Below are 15,060 nucleotides of genomic sequence, written 5' to 3'. Positions count from 1 at the left end.
GGACTGACAGGAACAGGAACTACCCTTTCTACTTCACAGTGTTCTGGGTCCCCAGAACAGTTAGTTCACACAAAGAAACAAACTGTACCCAAATTGCAAAGAAGCAAATTTCCTTTTCAGCAAGTTGTAGAATTCAGGAGAGGAGGTGGGTGTTGTTTTGCTTTGTTTCTGAACAAAGGCCTTACTATGTAGACCAGGCTTGCCCAGAGTTTGCAAAACATCTGCCTCAGCTTCCCAAAAGGGGTTGCATGAGTGTGCCACCACACCCAGCCTCACTTTACAGATTAAAAATTCTAAGCACAGGGAGCTGGAGAGATGGCTTGGTGGTTAAAAGCATAAACTGCTCTTCCAAGGGGTCTGGGTTCAATTCCTAGCGCCCAAGAAGCAGCTCACAGCTGCTCCAGTCCCAGGGGATCTGATGCCATCTTCTGGCCTCCATGGGCACTGCGTGCGCACGGTACACAATGCATGTAGGCAAAACACTCATACACATAAAACTAGTTTAAATTTTTTTTAATTGTTGTTTGAGACAGGGTCTCTTTATGTAGTTCGGCTGTCCTGGAGCTCACTCTGCAGGCTGGCCTGGCCTCAATCTCAGAGATCCTCCAGCCTCTGCCTCCCAAGTGCTGGGATTGCACCAATCAGCTGCACACCATTAGTCCCAGAAATGCTTTGGGAGGCAGAGGCAGGTAGATTAGGGGGAGCCTGGTCTACACGGCAAGTTTCAGGGCAGCCAGGGTCATGTAGAGAAACCCTGTTTCAAAAAAAAAGGGGGGGGGCTTGGTGCAAGAAGATTCTGAGTTTTAGGCAGCTGGAGCTACATAAAGAGACCACGTCTAAAAACAAACTAACCAACAAAGGAAAGAAAAGGAGAGAAAGAGAAAGGAGAAGGGAGGAAGGGAGAGGACAGACATACAAGAACTGGTGTAAAACACTGTGACTTTGGATTTGGCAATGGCTCCTTCGCTGTCTGGACTTCATCAAAATGAACCTTGTGCTTCCAAGGACAATGTGAAGAAAGCAAACTGAAGCCCAGGGGCTGGGAGCAGATCACGTGTTTGATGTGAAGCCTGTCTCCTATAAATGACTGCAGCCTCAACATGAAAAGAACATTGATTCAATTCTAAATAGGCAAAGAATTTGAATATTAAAAAAAAAAGTCACCGTCAACAAGCAGAGGAAAAGGTGTTAACCATTAGCCACTAATGAGAAGGGAATCAAATTAACAGTGAGGAAACTGCCCACAGAAAGAAGCAGAACAAAGTCAGGGCACGCGGCTTGCAGAACGGAGACTGGGGAACAACCCGTAGTTCCTCAAAACCCCCAAAACAGAGCTGCCATGCCACAACTGGAGAGAAGGGCAGCCGTGAAAATTGCACACCAGTGTTACAATACTATTCCTAGTGCATATAGACCCAATGTCCATCAGCTGACGGACGAGTGTACAAAATATGGGTTTGCTGTACGATGGAACAGTGTTCAGTGAGGAAAAGGAATGAACAGAGGGAGACATAGCACCTCGTGAGAGGAACCCTGAAAACATGCTAGTGAAAAAGAAGCTAGGCACACTGGTCTGTCAGCTCAGCTCACACTGACTAGGGCTGGGGAGTAAGGAGGTATGCCATGAGTGTGATACCAGCCAGAGACACAGTTAAGTAAGCGTGTGTGTGTGTGTGTGTGTGTGTGTGTGTGTGTGTGTGTGTGTGCGCGCGCGCACACACACAGCAGGCGTGTAAGGAAGTAGCTTGGCACCCGCTGAGAGCTAAGGCGCTGCCGGGTGCTCGCGCAGAGCTCCCCATGAAGCCCTGAAACGTCTGCAGCTAGATGGGCAGCTCCTAACTACACACTTGGAGTTTGGGTTTCCCGGTGTTTGCTGTGTGGTGTATTGTGTGCAGCGTACACACAACCCAACGTGTGAGCAGGTGTCGGCCAGGGGTCAGGGGTCGCACCTCACTTGATCCCTCTCCACTTTAATTTTTGAGGCGGAGGTCTCTCACATCCTGGAGCTCACCTATTTGGCTTGGCCGGCAAGCATCCTCTCACCAGCCCCCTCCTCCCACCGCACCTCCCAGCTCTGACACTGGGACCTACACACCTGCCCAGCTTCTTTAGGAAACAAACAAACAAACAGAACCTGTTATCTTGAATCTGGGCGTTACAGGTGGCCCAATCCCACAATCCTGTCATTCCAACACTAAGGAAACGGAGGCAGGATCACTATAGGGTAGTCTAAGTGCACACTGAGACCCTATTTCAAACAGCACACACACCCTCACACACTCACTCATTCATGAAGGAAAGAAAAGGAAGGAGGCTTCTCCGCCAAAATAGTCCGAGGTATAATTCAATTTAAATTTTAAGAGTGGTTAAGAGTGCTGGCTGCTCCTGCAGAGGACCTAAGTTCCCCGCTCACACACAGTGGCTCACAGCAGCCTGGTGAGCTGTGGGGTTGGATCCAGCTCCAGTGGATCCAACATCCTCTTCTGGCCTCTGTGGTCACACACACATGCACGCTTGCACGCACACACATGTGTATGCATCAATAATACAAATTAATTAAAAAAATCATCTATGGAAGGGGAGGACCTCCCCATCAGTAAACTGGGGAAGGGGCATGGGAGAAGAGGGAGGGAGGGCGGGATTGGGAAGGGATGAGGGAGGGGGCTACAGCTGGGATACAAAGCAAATGAACTGTAATAAATAAAAATTTTTTTAAAAAATCACCTTAAAATATTTCACAAGGACTATCTAAACATGAACATACACCTTGCTTCCTAAAATAATAATAGTAATAATTAAATATTTACTATGGAGGGAATGTATGTGGGCTTATCATTTGGTCATATGAAGCCATCCTGTGCATGGTTTGAGAAGTGTCTCAAACATCACCCGTGCTTACAGTAAAATGCCCCTGGACGCCCTACTAACTCGAAAGGCTGGGGCAGAACACGCCCAGCAACTCCCCCACCTGCTGCTCACACAGCCTATCTTCACATTTCTTCAACACAGCCCAAATTGTTTTTTTAAAGATTTAATTTATTCACATATCTTATGTATATGAATGCTCTGTCTTCATGCACACCAGAAGAGGGCATTAGGTCCCAGTATAGATGGCTGTGAGACACCATGTAGTTGTTGGGAATTGAACTCAGGACCTCTGGAAGAGCAGTCAATGTTCTTAACTGCTGAGCCATCTCTCCAGCCTCAAGGTTAATTTTAACTATACACCAGAAAGCTGCTTTGTTAATGTGCTTAAAAGACTTCAACAACTTGATTTCAAATACTCTGGGTTAAAAGGCCTCCACATGTGACCGAGCTGCAAAATTACTTCAAGGAGCGTGTGGTAGCACACACCTTTGAGCCCAGTGCAGGTGAGCAGAGGCAGATGGATCTCTGTGAGTTAACGAGGCCAGCCAGGTCTATATGGTGAGTTCCAAGCCTACAAACAATGGCGAGACCCTACCTTTAAAACACACACACACACAATAACATTACTTTACAGATTGCTACTTATCCAGTTATAAAGTCAGCATCAACCACTACAAAGGGTATTTGGAATTAAAAATGTTAAGTGCAGTCGCTTGCAGACTTAAACTCCTCTTGTATGCAGAATGGCAGAGCTCAATTATTCAACTCCTTACACCACCAAGGGTGGCATGCCACCTACTGACCTTTTCACTTCTGTTTTTGTTTTCAGAAAGCTTGGGGTGGTGAGAATTTTCTTGTTGCCGTCTTGTTTATTCCCAAGTGACTTCCTCCTACATACAAGCTCAGGAGCTGAACAAACTCAGCTCTGCGTCACTTCAAGACAGTTTACACTCTCAGCTGCTGTGCTGCAGATGGGGCACCCTTGAGCCCCTCCGTGTCTTCCCGGCCACCGCTCGAGAAAGCACGCACCTTCTCAGAGCTTCACACAGCCTGGTGCGCCTCTCTCCCTCATCCCTCTCTGTCCGGTCCTGTCCTCCATGGCAGGCCAGACACCCTTACTTCCTTTTCCTCCGCCTGGGTCCCTTTCAAGAAAACGAAGAGCATAGAAACTGAAAGAGCATCCAAATCCAGGGAAAGAGTAAGCAAAGGCCTCTGCAGCCACACATGCAGGCCAAAAAACACAGCCCACCCTTCACCTAAAGTCTGAAGACTCCAACCATCAGAACGTGTGAGCTTCCCGGGAGGATCTCAGAGACAGGCTGGGCCTCAGGGCAGCTCTGTTCGCCCAGGCAGTGCTGCCACAGCCTGGGTCCTTCACAGTATTCTGCAGAGTTGGGAGTGTGGGTCGATGGTGCAGAAGGCCCCACTTTCAACCCCCAGACCTAAAAACATGTAACTGTGAAATGAAAGGTGAGAGGTAACGGTGGCATGGCAGTGTCCATGCAGTTCTGCAGTGGAGGGGAAGCGGACAGACAAGTGGACACTAACTCAGCAGAGCCGCGCATCAGCCAAGACCTTTGCGTGTACTGGAGTGGCAGGTGAGTGGGGTACCGAAGGCAGCCTGGCAGAGTGAGCAGCAACACAGAGACAGGACCGGCCTGAGCCCGTGGAAGCGGGTGTTCAAGCTGCCCTACCCACCACCTCCGCTACCTCGTCACGGCCTCCCAGGCTAACAGCTACCCGACACCAGACAGGGCAAATTTCTCCTTTCGAGACTAAGAGAAAATTATGGTACCCAATCACTACGTTCCGGCACTGCCAACCACACTCCAGAGCTACATCTATCTATCCGTCTGTCTGTCTTTTTAAGATTTTTATTGGGCTGGGCATGGTGGCTCATGTCTTTAATGCCAGCACTCAGGAGGCAAGGACAGGAAGCTCTCTGTAAATCTGAGGCTAGATTGAGCTACAAAGTGAGTTCCAGGGCAGCTGGGATTGTTACACAGATAAACCCTGTCTAGGAGAGAGAGAAAAAAAAAAAAAAATCTTCCTATGTGTCTGTATGAGTATATGCCACAAGTGTCCAAGTGTCCAAACAGAACACCAGATCCCTGGGAGCCGGGGTTACAGGTGGGTGTGAGCCACCCTATGCAGATGACGGGAACCAAACTGGAGCTCCCTGGAAGAACATGTGAGCAGCTCTCTGGCCCCCACATCCCATTTCCTAAAGCTGAGACAGGAGTCAAGGTTGCCAGGGACACGGAGTTCTAGTCAGACAATATATAGCTACAGAAAGACAGCTCAAACCACCAGATGTGGAAAAAGAGCCTCTCCAAAGACCGAAGCAGGGACAGGAAAACAGGAACTCAGACGTGACAAGTCCTGCAATTAGAGAAAACGCTGCCTCAGAGCTGTGGGAGGAGGACCAGGAAGCGTGGACAACACGGTGAGACCTGTTTGAGGAAGGGTCGGGGAAGAAGGAGGGGAGGGCTCGGTGAGTAAGAAAAGCATGCCGGGCAAGCGTGAGGACCTGTGTTCAGATCCCAGCAGCCAAGTAAGAACAGGCATGCACACAGCCTGTAACCCCAGCCCGGGAGCAGAGACAGCTCTATCCCCAGAGCTCACCGGTCAGCTGGTCTAGCAGTCCAGTGAGCTTCCAGTTCCATAGAGACTGTGTCAAAAAACACGGCAGAGACCAACAGAAAACACCCAATGTCTATCTGTGGCCTCTACACAGGAACATGCTTACACAGGCACACCCACATGTACACTCAGGAACAAACACACATGTACATATACCTCACACAGACAAGAGAGCATGAATGTAAGAAAATGCCTGAACAACATATATGTGCATAAGTCAATAAAAACATAAAAGTACATTTAAAAGCGGTTTCCCTCACAAAACAAAAACAAGATGTTATGAAAGAAATCCTGAAGAACAGGACACCTGGACATGAAGCTGGCATCATGGAAACAGACTCCATGAGGACCAGGAGATGCAACTGAACCTCACTCAGAAGTGTGCACCGGAAAACCCAGGAGCAGAGAGCCGCAGACTGAAGTCACCCAAAGTCATGGGGTCCAAGGTTCCCACCAGACTGCACGGCCCAAAGCCTCCAGATCCAAACGGTCACACGAAGGCCCCAGAGCCTCAGTGGTCCTGGACTTCTCGTTACCAGCAACACTTCTTCAAATGGCTCTGGGACATCTTTCCCGTCCTCGCACCCCATGTCCAGGCACACTGTCATCCTGGTTGGGAGGGGAAGAACATTTTTAGGCAGATCAAGTCTCAAACATTTACCTCTGATGAACCCACTCAGGAAGCTACTAGAAAAAGCACTCACTCGAAGGGGAAAGACATCCAATCCAGAAGAGAATGAAATGAAGGAGAGACAAGAACAATCCCCACTGAAGCCGGATGTGCAGTACGCTCCGGCGGCGACCATAGAATGCTCAAGTCTGAGGCCAGTCTGGGCAGGTGCAGCGAGGTCCAACCTCCAAACTCCCCCACCCCTACAGAGAGAAAAAGCCCATGAAAAATGGAAAGGACTCTATGGAGAACAGCTCAGTAGTAACCTAAAAACAACCTAAAACCATGAAGGCTCTAGAAGAAACAAGAATAACAGGCATGTGATTTCACCAGGGTTCTTAAAAACCTTGTGTGAAGCCAGACATGGTGGCACACAGCTTTAGTCCCAGCACTCAGGAAGCAGAGGCAAGAGGTCGTCTGTGAATCAAGGCCAGCCTGGTCTCCATAGCCAGCTCAGGGTCAGCCAAGGCTACATAGTGGGATCCTGTTTCAAGTAAAATAAATAGATAGATAGATAGATAGATAGATAGATAGATAGATAGATAAATAGATAGATAAATAGATAGATAAATAAATGAAAATAAATGGGTGAATGAATGAATAAATAAATAAAATAAAAACCTACTATGAAAATGCAAGTCTGTTCACTAAAACTCAAGCTAAATAAAGGGCAGATAATTCACTTCAATCACATTAAAAAAAAAAAAACCCTTACTAAAGATGCCCAAATGAACTCTACTCTTTACAGTTAGCTGTGGCAATCTTCACCTACTGGTAAGAAGATCAACTCAACCCAAATCATGTAGCTGTATTTGGAAAAAGAGAGCGAAGGCAAAGCCTGTCCCCAGGGCAGTGGAAGAAAGGGCTGCAGAGTGTGGAGGCCCCCGGGACAGCAGGTGATGTCCAGAGGGAAGAGGAGAAGGACAGCGAGCTGTGTGAGGGGAAATGAGCCAGGGACAGCTAGCTAAGCAGCCACAGACACGCCAGGGGCTTCTACAGTCACCCCACCGTGCTGTTCCTGGAAGGGCTGGACAAGTGGACTGCAGTTAAGAGGGGCCCACAAGCTGGCCGTGGTGTGCAAGCCTTTCATCCCAGCACTCAGGAGGCAGAGGCAGGTGGATCTCTGTGAGTTCAAAGCCAGCCAGGGCTGTTACACAGAAAAACCCTATCTTGAAAACACAAAACCAAAACCGAATCAAACCAAAAAAACAGAGGTTAAGGTTTAGCTATGGTTTCTGGAGAGGTAGCTCAGAGGCACTGGCTACTCTTCCAGAGAATCTGTGTTCAATTCCCAGCTCACACATGGCAGCTCACAGCAGTAGAGTGCCTGTGGGCCCGGCACTCTCACACAGACACACGTGAGCAAAAGTATCAAGGCACATAAAAACTTTAAATTAAAATTATTCTTATGTGTTTGTGCCTGTGCATGCCGTATGTGAGTCTGGAGGTCAGAGAACAACTTAAAAAAGGGGGGCGGACCCCTGAAACGACACTTTTAATGTGTGTGGGTGTATTGTCTCTGCGTGAGTATCTGTTCACCACACATGCAGTGCTATCTCTGAGGCCAGAAGAGGAGGTCAGGTCCTCAGAGCTGGAATTACAGGTGTTCATGGGCCACCACGTGGGTGCTGGGAAACCGGAAGGTGTCAGGTGCCCTGGAAAAGCAGCCAGGGCTCTTAACTGCTGAGCCATCTCATCACGTGCCCTACTAGCCCTGGACCATGACATCCCAATTTTAGGAGACAGCCAACGCAGCCTTGGCTTTGTATCTCAGTTTCCCTCCCGACAGATGTGGCGTGAGCCTACCTTAGAGGCAGGAACAGGGGGTGAGAGTCAGAGGCGGAGGCTGAGGGAGCAAAGGGGGCAAAGGGGCTGCCGTTTCACGTTTCAACTGCATCGCTCTACTTGGCTTTACGTAAAGGGCAGACGCTCATAAAGGTAAATTCAAATGTACCTTTACTTAAATCACTCCGGAGTGTTTAATAGAAAGGTTAACCTTAACTTCTAAAGCTAGGTCTGTGGGATCTTTTAGGTCCATTTTAAACCCTAGTGCTGGACTCTGGGTTTCAGGGCTTTTTAAAAAGGCACCATTACGAAGCAGCGCAGGAGTTTCTGGTAGAAAAGGCAGAGTGGGGAACTGCTCCTGCAGAGACCTTTAACACGGGGAGGCATCACTTACATCTGGGGTCAAGAGCTTAGCTAGGCCAGTGCTAAAGAGGAGCCAAAGGAAAAGCCAAAGTCACCCAGCAACCGGCAGCCAGGAGGACCACGGCTGACTGCGGCGCTGAGGGAAGTCACACAGGCTGGACACTGCCTCAGAACGCTTGGAGGCCGCTCAGGAGAGGAGAGGTTTGGAATCGTTTACCTAAGGGAGAGCAGCATGGTGGGGCGCCCACGGTGTCTCCAGAGTCCCCTCTGGAGAGCACAGGAATAATGTGCTCCATGACGTCAGGAATAACCTGAAAAAGGAGAAGCTTCTCCAAGGGGCTCCAATTCAGAGACAGAATTTGAAGGAACTAATTTAAAATTTCTGAATTTTCAACACATTCCTAAGAATAGCAAAAGTAAACAAAAATCCAAAGTTCCCTATTATATAATTTTCGGGGGACAGTGTTCATCTAAAAACAACTGCCAGTTACCCACCAACCAACAAACCAAACCAAAACCTAACTGTCAGCAAAGACTAAAATCAAACTTGCTGGGTGTGGTGGCTCACACCTGTACTCCCAGCCTCGGGGAGGCAGAGGCAGGTGATCTCTGTGCATTCCAGGCCAGCCTGATCTACACAGTGAGTTGAGGACAGCCAAGGCTACAGAGAAGCCCTGTCTAGAAAACAAACAAACAAAAACCTCAAAGAGTGGTCTCTACTTCATAGGTAAGTTTCTCTGGTAGATTTTAAATTTTACAAATTTTTGTGAAAAAAATTATTATGTGTGTGGTGAGAGTTTAGCATCTTCCAAAACAAGCACACTCAGGACTTCCTACTGAGGACCAGGGTTTCCTCGCTTTCCCATCTTCATCCGTGAGATGGCAAGGGCAGCTCATGCACACCTCGAGGAAACCTTACAGTCCGGTTGTTACACAAGACAAGAATCTGAGGATAAAACCTGTAAGAGCTGGGCACGCCGACCGGAGGCTGGGGGGCAAGCACTCGGGAGAGAGAAGCAGGAGACAGAGTTCAGGATCATCTTCACTACACAGAATTCTACGCCAGCCCGGATTAAATAAAACCCTAAAAGGTAAAGGTGAAAGCAACTGCCAGCAAGACGGCTCGAGAGGGCGGGTGAAGACGCCTGCCACCGAGCTGTCCTCCCCAGAGCCCAGGGAGACCAACTCACAGGCGCTGTCCTCTGACTTCCACACGTGCCCTGGGGCACTTGCCATCCACACACAAAGTAATAATAAAGCATCAAAGTGGAGGAGGACCCAAAGTGTGTGTGGTCCCGGAGGTCAGGTAAGAATACATGGCTATGCTGTTTTAGTTTTTTAAAGTTTTGTTTTGACCCATGGTCTCATGTAGCCCTGGCTGACCTTAAACTCCCTATGCAGCTAAGGATGTCCCTGAACGCTGCTCTTCCTAACTCTACCCTTGGGGCTAGGCCACAGGCAGGCACTACCATGCCAAGTTTATACGTGGTATTAGCCAGACAGAACATGTACATGTTAGGCAAGGACTCTGCCAGCTAAGCCAGATGCCTATCCAGATTTTCATTCCTTAAAAATAAATAGATAGACAGATAACAAGAACCTATTAACGCTGTCAGTCTGAAAAATACTTCCAGGGCCCAGTGAAATGGCTCAGCAAGTAATGGTGCCCATCAGCAAACCTGACAACCTGAGTTTGATCTCACGAAGGGGAAGAAGAAAGCTCACCACCACCACCCCCCCCCGCAGGCCGTCTTCTGGCCTCCACACATGGTTGCCCACACGTATGTTCACAAAATCTATACAATTTTAAAAACCTGAAAATAGTTTCTCCTCTTGAACAAGAACATATCGGCTCTTCTTAGCAGGTTTGCGTTATTGGAATTACAGTCTTGCCCACTCGCTGGCTGAGCATACATCTCTGGGGTCTAGACAGGCAACCTGGAGACCTGGCTCCCCAGCAAGAGGCTGAGCAGGAGCAGGAGGCAGGAGAGGGCCTGCCAGGCCGCCGGGACTCCGCTCCCATGAGCACTGTTCGGGAGTGCTCACCACAGGACAGGAACTGCCAAGTAGGTGGCCCAGCTGTGGCGCCCTGACAAGAACAATTCACCTCAGTCCTGCGTGTCTGACACACACACTGCTGCGTGTTCAGTTTACAGTCCAACTGTCCACGAAGCCGTGTGGCCAGAGACAAAGTAGGGCTGGCCTGTTAATGTTTAATGGTCTCCACTCTCCTACATCATGTCTTGAGCTCAGTGTCCGTGTGCACTTTAAGGAGCTATAATCAGAATTATGTCAGCCTGTTTCTTTTAATCATGCAATCTCCAGCATTTCCTTCTAATTGGTCTTATTAAAAGATGTTTCCTAAATCTCTCACGTTCCGCAAACATCTTCTGCAGAGAAAGCGGAAGTTACCGGGTACTCTGGAGTGCTTCGTACCATCAGGTCCTACCGCCCGAGCACAGAGACGAGCACCCCGCAGAGCTCAGTGAAGGAGGCCACCGGGTGCATGGGCCCGGTAAGTGGGAGGGGGAGGGCTGGCAAATAGCCCTGAGTGCTACTGCCAGGACACTCACAGCGGACACAGCTCACTCCTGCTACCTGACCTCTGACCTCCACACAGGCACTATAGCACACACGCCTGGGCACACACGAGATCTTTTTTTTTACTTTCAATTTTCAAGGGGCTTGAGAGATTCCTCAAACACTAAGAACACTTTCTGCTCTTCTAGAGGAACCAGGTTCAGTTCCCACAGGACACCGCACAACTGCCTATAAACCCAGTCCCAGGAGGTTGACACCCTCTTCTGGCCTCTGGGGGCATTGCATGCAATGCAATGCATACACATGCACACGTGCAAAACACCCATATGTGAAAACAATACTAGCCAGGTGCACGCCTGCAATCCCAGCACTCAGGGATCTCGTGAGCTCCAGGCTGCCCTGGTTTACAAAGCCAGTCCAGGCCAGCCAAGGCTACACGGAGAAACCATGTCTCGAAACAACAACAACAAAATAATAATAATGATGAAAATTTTCATTAAAGAAATTTAAAAAAATGCTTGCTGGGTGTGGTGACACACACCTATAATCCCAACATTCAAGGGGCAGAGCCAGGCAGCCCAGTCAGCTTGAGATCAGCCTGGTCTACACAGACACCCTGTCCTGAAAAACCAAAAGAAAAAAGGAGGAGGAGGAAGAGAAGAAAACCTACAAGGAATTAACCAGAAGGATACAAAGCTTAGCTCTATTCATTAAGAGGTCAAACACAGTAAGAGAAGACGCCCAGGACAGGCACTTGGCAGCTCACGACACCTGCCCTGTCTCCTGGTCTACAGGCTGCAGAAGCCTGTGCAGTGAGGCAACCTGGAATTTCAACAGAAGTGCTTTCAAAGATTACACTCGAGCTGTGAAAGAACTCAGTGTGTGAAAACACGTTTTTATATGAAGAGAAAAAGACAGAGAGAAAAGACAGCACATTAGGGTGTCTGTATCTTACCATTTGCCAGTGGAAATTTTAAAGTGCTTCGTACGCTGTGCTTCAAACAACTTCTAATTTACACGTTGAGAAACACACATTTCCAACTTTCAATTCCGGTCTGGAATTTCATAGAGGAAACCAATCAAATGATAAACACACTCAAAGGGCAAGTGAAGACAGTGCTGCATTCAAGGCCACAGTGACACATCCAACACAAACACAGTGGCCAGAGAGCCGGGGACAATCTCTAACATTTAACACTTTTTATTACTTTGTTTTCCAAATGTCCTCAAGGATCTCCCTAAGGTTTCTTAGGGCTGAGTTAGCTGTTTCCTTCCTAAGTTTCAAGAACCCTACCTACTTGTCACCATACACTTGCCAGGACTTGTGTGGTGAGGAAAGACTGGCTCTCGGGGACTTCAAAACAGGCTGAGTGAAGAAGCCCAAACTTCAGCGATGCAGGCTGATGCGGATGCCTCCTGAACGGAAGTCCTTCCACTGTCAAGCTAACCACTGACTGCACATGTGCCCTTACCGTAACACAGCACTTCAATGTTACAAGAGTGGGTACAGAACATACAGAAGGGCACACAGCAGCCTAAACTACGTTACTATTTCATTAAACTTCTACCTTGTATCTAAGAGCATTCTGTTCTGTAGTTTGGTTTTGCTGTTTATGGACTCCAAGTGGCCCATGCTGGCTTTAGCGCCACCACACCTGGCTTGCTCGCAATTAAAAGCTTACATGGCTGTAGGAACTGAGCTAAGAGGATAGTTTATTTGTAATCACAATTTCCAACAGCCAAACACAATTTTAAAACTGTATCTACACTACCGCCCAGAGCTGCCGTTTGGATTTGGGAAAGTCAAATCTAAAATCTGCCCTGTGCACTTGCTAAGAAGAGCTTCCTGCAGGGAAGACCGCAGTACCCAGCGGCGGGCACCCAACCTCCCGGCACATCCACACCAGACGCTGCGCAGGTCCCACACCTCAGGAGTGGGCTAAGCCTGCTCTCACTACCCACATGCTATGCACCCAGCTGAACCTGACGGTGGAATTGCCTGGATTTCAAGTTCCAGTGCTCAGGAAAGAATGACAAATACAACATCCAGGCGTCTCAGATTGCAGCACTAAAGACCTCACTTTCAAAGCAACTCCAAAGTCACTTCATTATCCAACTGGAAATCACGTCACCGACAGAGGCCCCAGTCCTCTGTGTAAGCAAGAGCTGAGGCCCCTCACAACAAAGCCCCAGACTGTCCTGGGGCAGGGTACCTCCTCCAGCTGCTCTCACGCATCTGCAGCAACGCCTCACCGAACAGCAAGCAGACAGACACCCTCTAAAAAGGAGTGAAACTCAAGTTCTAAACGAAATTCTAGACTCTGGCCACCACTGTGAGAGCAGACAGCCTCCATGTGGAATACAGTGGTTTCCTCGTGTAAATATCAGCTTTATCAGTCCCAAAGATTAGAAATGGCTGGTTCAAACAGCACAGCCCTAGCCCAGTGACGAAGGCAACCCAAGGGTAGGATTTACAGTTTGACCTGAACCTAAGCCTCATTTCCTCCTACTCGGCGAACTGAGGGTCTTGAGGGGAAATGGTTGTTAGAGATGGCTGAAGCATGTGTTTCACTTTACACTCTAACCGGCCTTGGGAACTATCAATAAATGTCTTAATCAAGCATTTGTCCTAATAAAGCACCATAGGTTATCCTACCTGTGATTACTGCATTAGATCCCTAAATGAACCAAATACCAAGATCAGAATGTAGGAAAGTTTTTAAGTGACAGTTCCAGCTGCTCCTGCCCCCCAAAAAATCAAGAGTCTTGACAGGATTACAAATCGGGGGTTGGGGGAATAGTCTATAGCTCTTGCATGGTGTATCTGAAATAAAGCTCTTAACATTAAACATCGCTTGGAGGTGCTAAAGGAAAAGGGATGCTCAGGGCCTGGACATCAAGGGGATGTGGACAGGCTGTCACCTGGGTGGAGCCCTCGGGACTGGGCTTGGGGCGAGGCATTCCGAAGGCCCACCGGGCGGGGGCGGGGGACGAGGATAAGCAAAAGGCGCAGGGGCTGTCCCCCGAGCTGGCGGAGCCCAGGGCTGGGAGGGCTAACTCTAGGCCCGACTCTGGACCCCAAAGGCTAGTCCGGGGCGGGGGCAGGGCGGATGTCCCAGGGAGCGCTGCAGGAAATGATATCCAGACTCGGAGGGTGGGTCTAGGAAGCGGCCAGGGCGATGGCCGGGAGTGGGGGGAGTGCGAACCGAGGACAGACGGCTCAGGGCGCAGGACCAGGAGGCCCGGCGCCGGCGCGAGGACAGAGGCGCAGAGGGGCGAGCGGCACCTTACTCACCCCACTCGAGGAACTCCGCCACATACTTGTCGCGGCGCAGCGCCGAGTGGCTGCACTCGGTGTAGAGGCAAACCAGCACGTCCAGCAGCGTCTCCACGCTCAGGGCGCTCTCGTTGCGCCACGGCCCGTCCAGGAGCAGCTGCTCCAGCTTCTTGAGCCGCACCTTGGCCGACATGGTGCCGCGCGGCCCGCTCCCCACGCGCTGGCCTCTCGCCGCCCGCGCGCCCCGGCGTCAGGGCCAGCACTCCCCGGCCCAGCGGCCGCGCGCCCCGGCGTCCAGTAGCCGCAGAGTCCTTGTCGTCGCGGCCCGGCCTAGGCCGACATCTTGGGCTCCGTCCGGGCGGCACCGAGTCTGGGGCACCGGGCCCCGCGGGTCCATGGGCCGGTCTCCTCCCCTAGGCGCCGCCCGCACGCCCGCACGCCGTCCCCGCCCTCGGCCGCCTGGCCGCGCCCTCGCGCGCGCCGTCGCAGACCCGGACCGCAGCGGAGCGGAGCACAGCGCAGACCCGGCCGGCGCCCGAGCCCCGACCTCAGCCCGGCCGGCCGCCCAGCCCGCGACCCGCAAGCCAACCAGGGCGCGGCCAGCGCGGCGCAGCCAACCACCGCGGGGCCGAGCGCCGCCGCGCTGACCTCAGCGCGACGCCCCGCCCTCGGCCCGCGGCGCTCCGCGGCGCTTTGGGCCTCGCGGTTCACCGTAGGAGCCGTGTGGGGCGGGGCGCCGAGTGCGAACCCGAGATTGCGGGTGGCGCACGCGCAGGGGAGCCCGGGCGGGGCGCCGCGCCGCGCGCTGTGCGTCCCCGGTCCCGCAGCTCGGCTCTGTTCTCGGGCGTTCGCGCCCACCCTCGTGGCTGGCGTGGCGGCTGCCCGGCGCGGCCCCAGGAGCAGCTCTGCTGCC

The 15,060-nt window shown here is 50.8% G+C and overlaps 1 protein-coding gene across 1 annotated transcript in view; it reads right to left on the bottom strand.

The window, feature by feature from the left end:
* Nucleotides 1-14,713, bottom strand: part of Cdc42bpb (CDC42 binding protein kinase beta) — an 88,988-nt gene extending 74,275 nt beyond the window's left edge. The window contains exon 1 of the mRNA XM_055593240.1: nt 14,166-14,713. Coding sequence (XP_055449215.1) covers nt 14,166-14,340 — 175 coding nt within the window. The 5' untranslated portion in view covers nt 14,341-14,713. The remainder of the gene's footprint in view (nt 1-14,165) is intronic.
* Between the last annotated feature and the right edge of the window lie 347 nt (nt 14,714-15,060).

This window comes from Psammomys obesus, unplaced genomic scaffold (assembly GCF_907164565.1).
Source record: "Psammomys obesus unplaced genomic scaffold, mPsaObe1.curated_primary_1811, whole genome shotgun sequence".
In the NCBI taxonomy this organism is placed as follows: domain Eukaryota; kingdom Metazoa; phylum Chordata; class Mammalia; order Rodentia; family Muridae; genus Psammomys; species Psammomys obesus.
The sequence above is the reverse complement of the archived record's forward strand: the minus strand, read 5'-3'. Positions and strand labels throughout refer to the sequence as shown.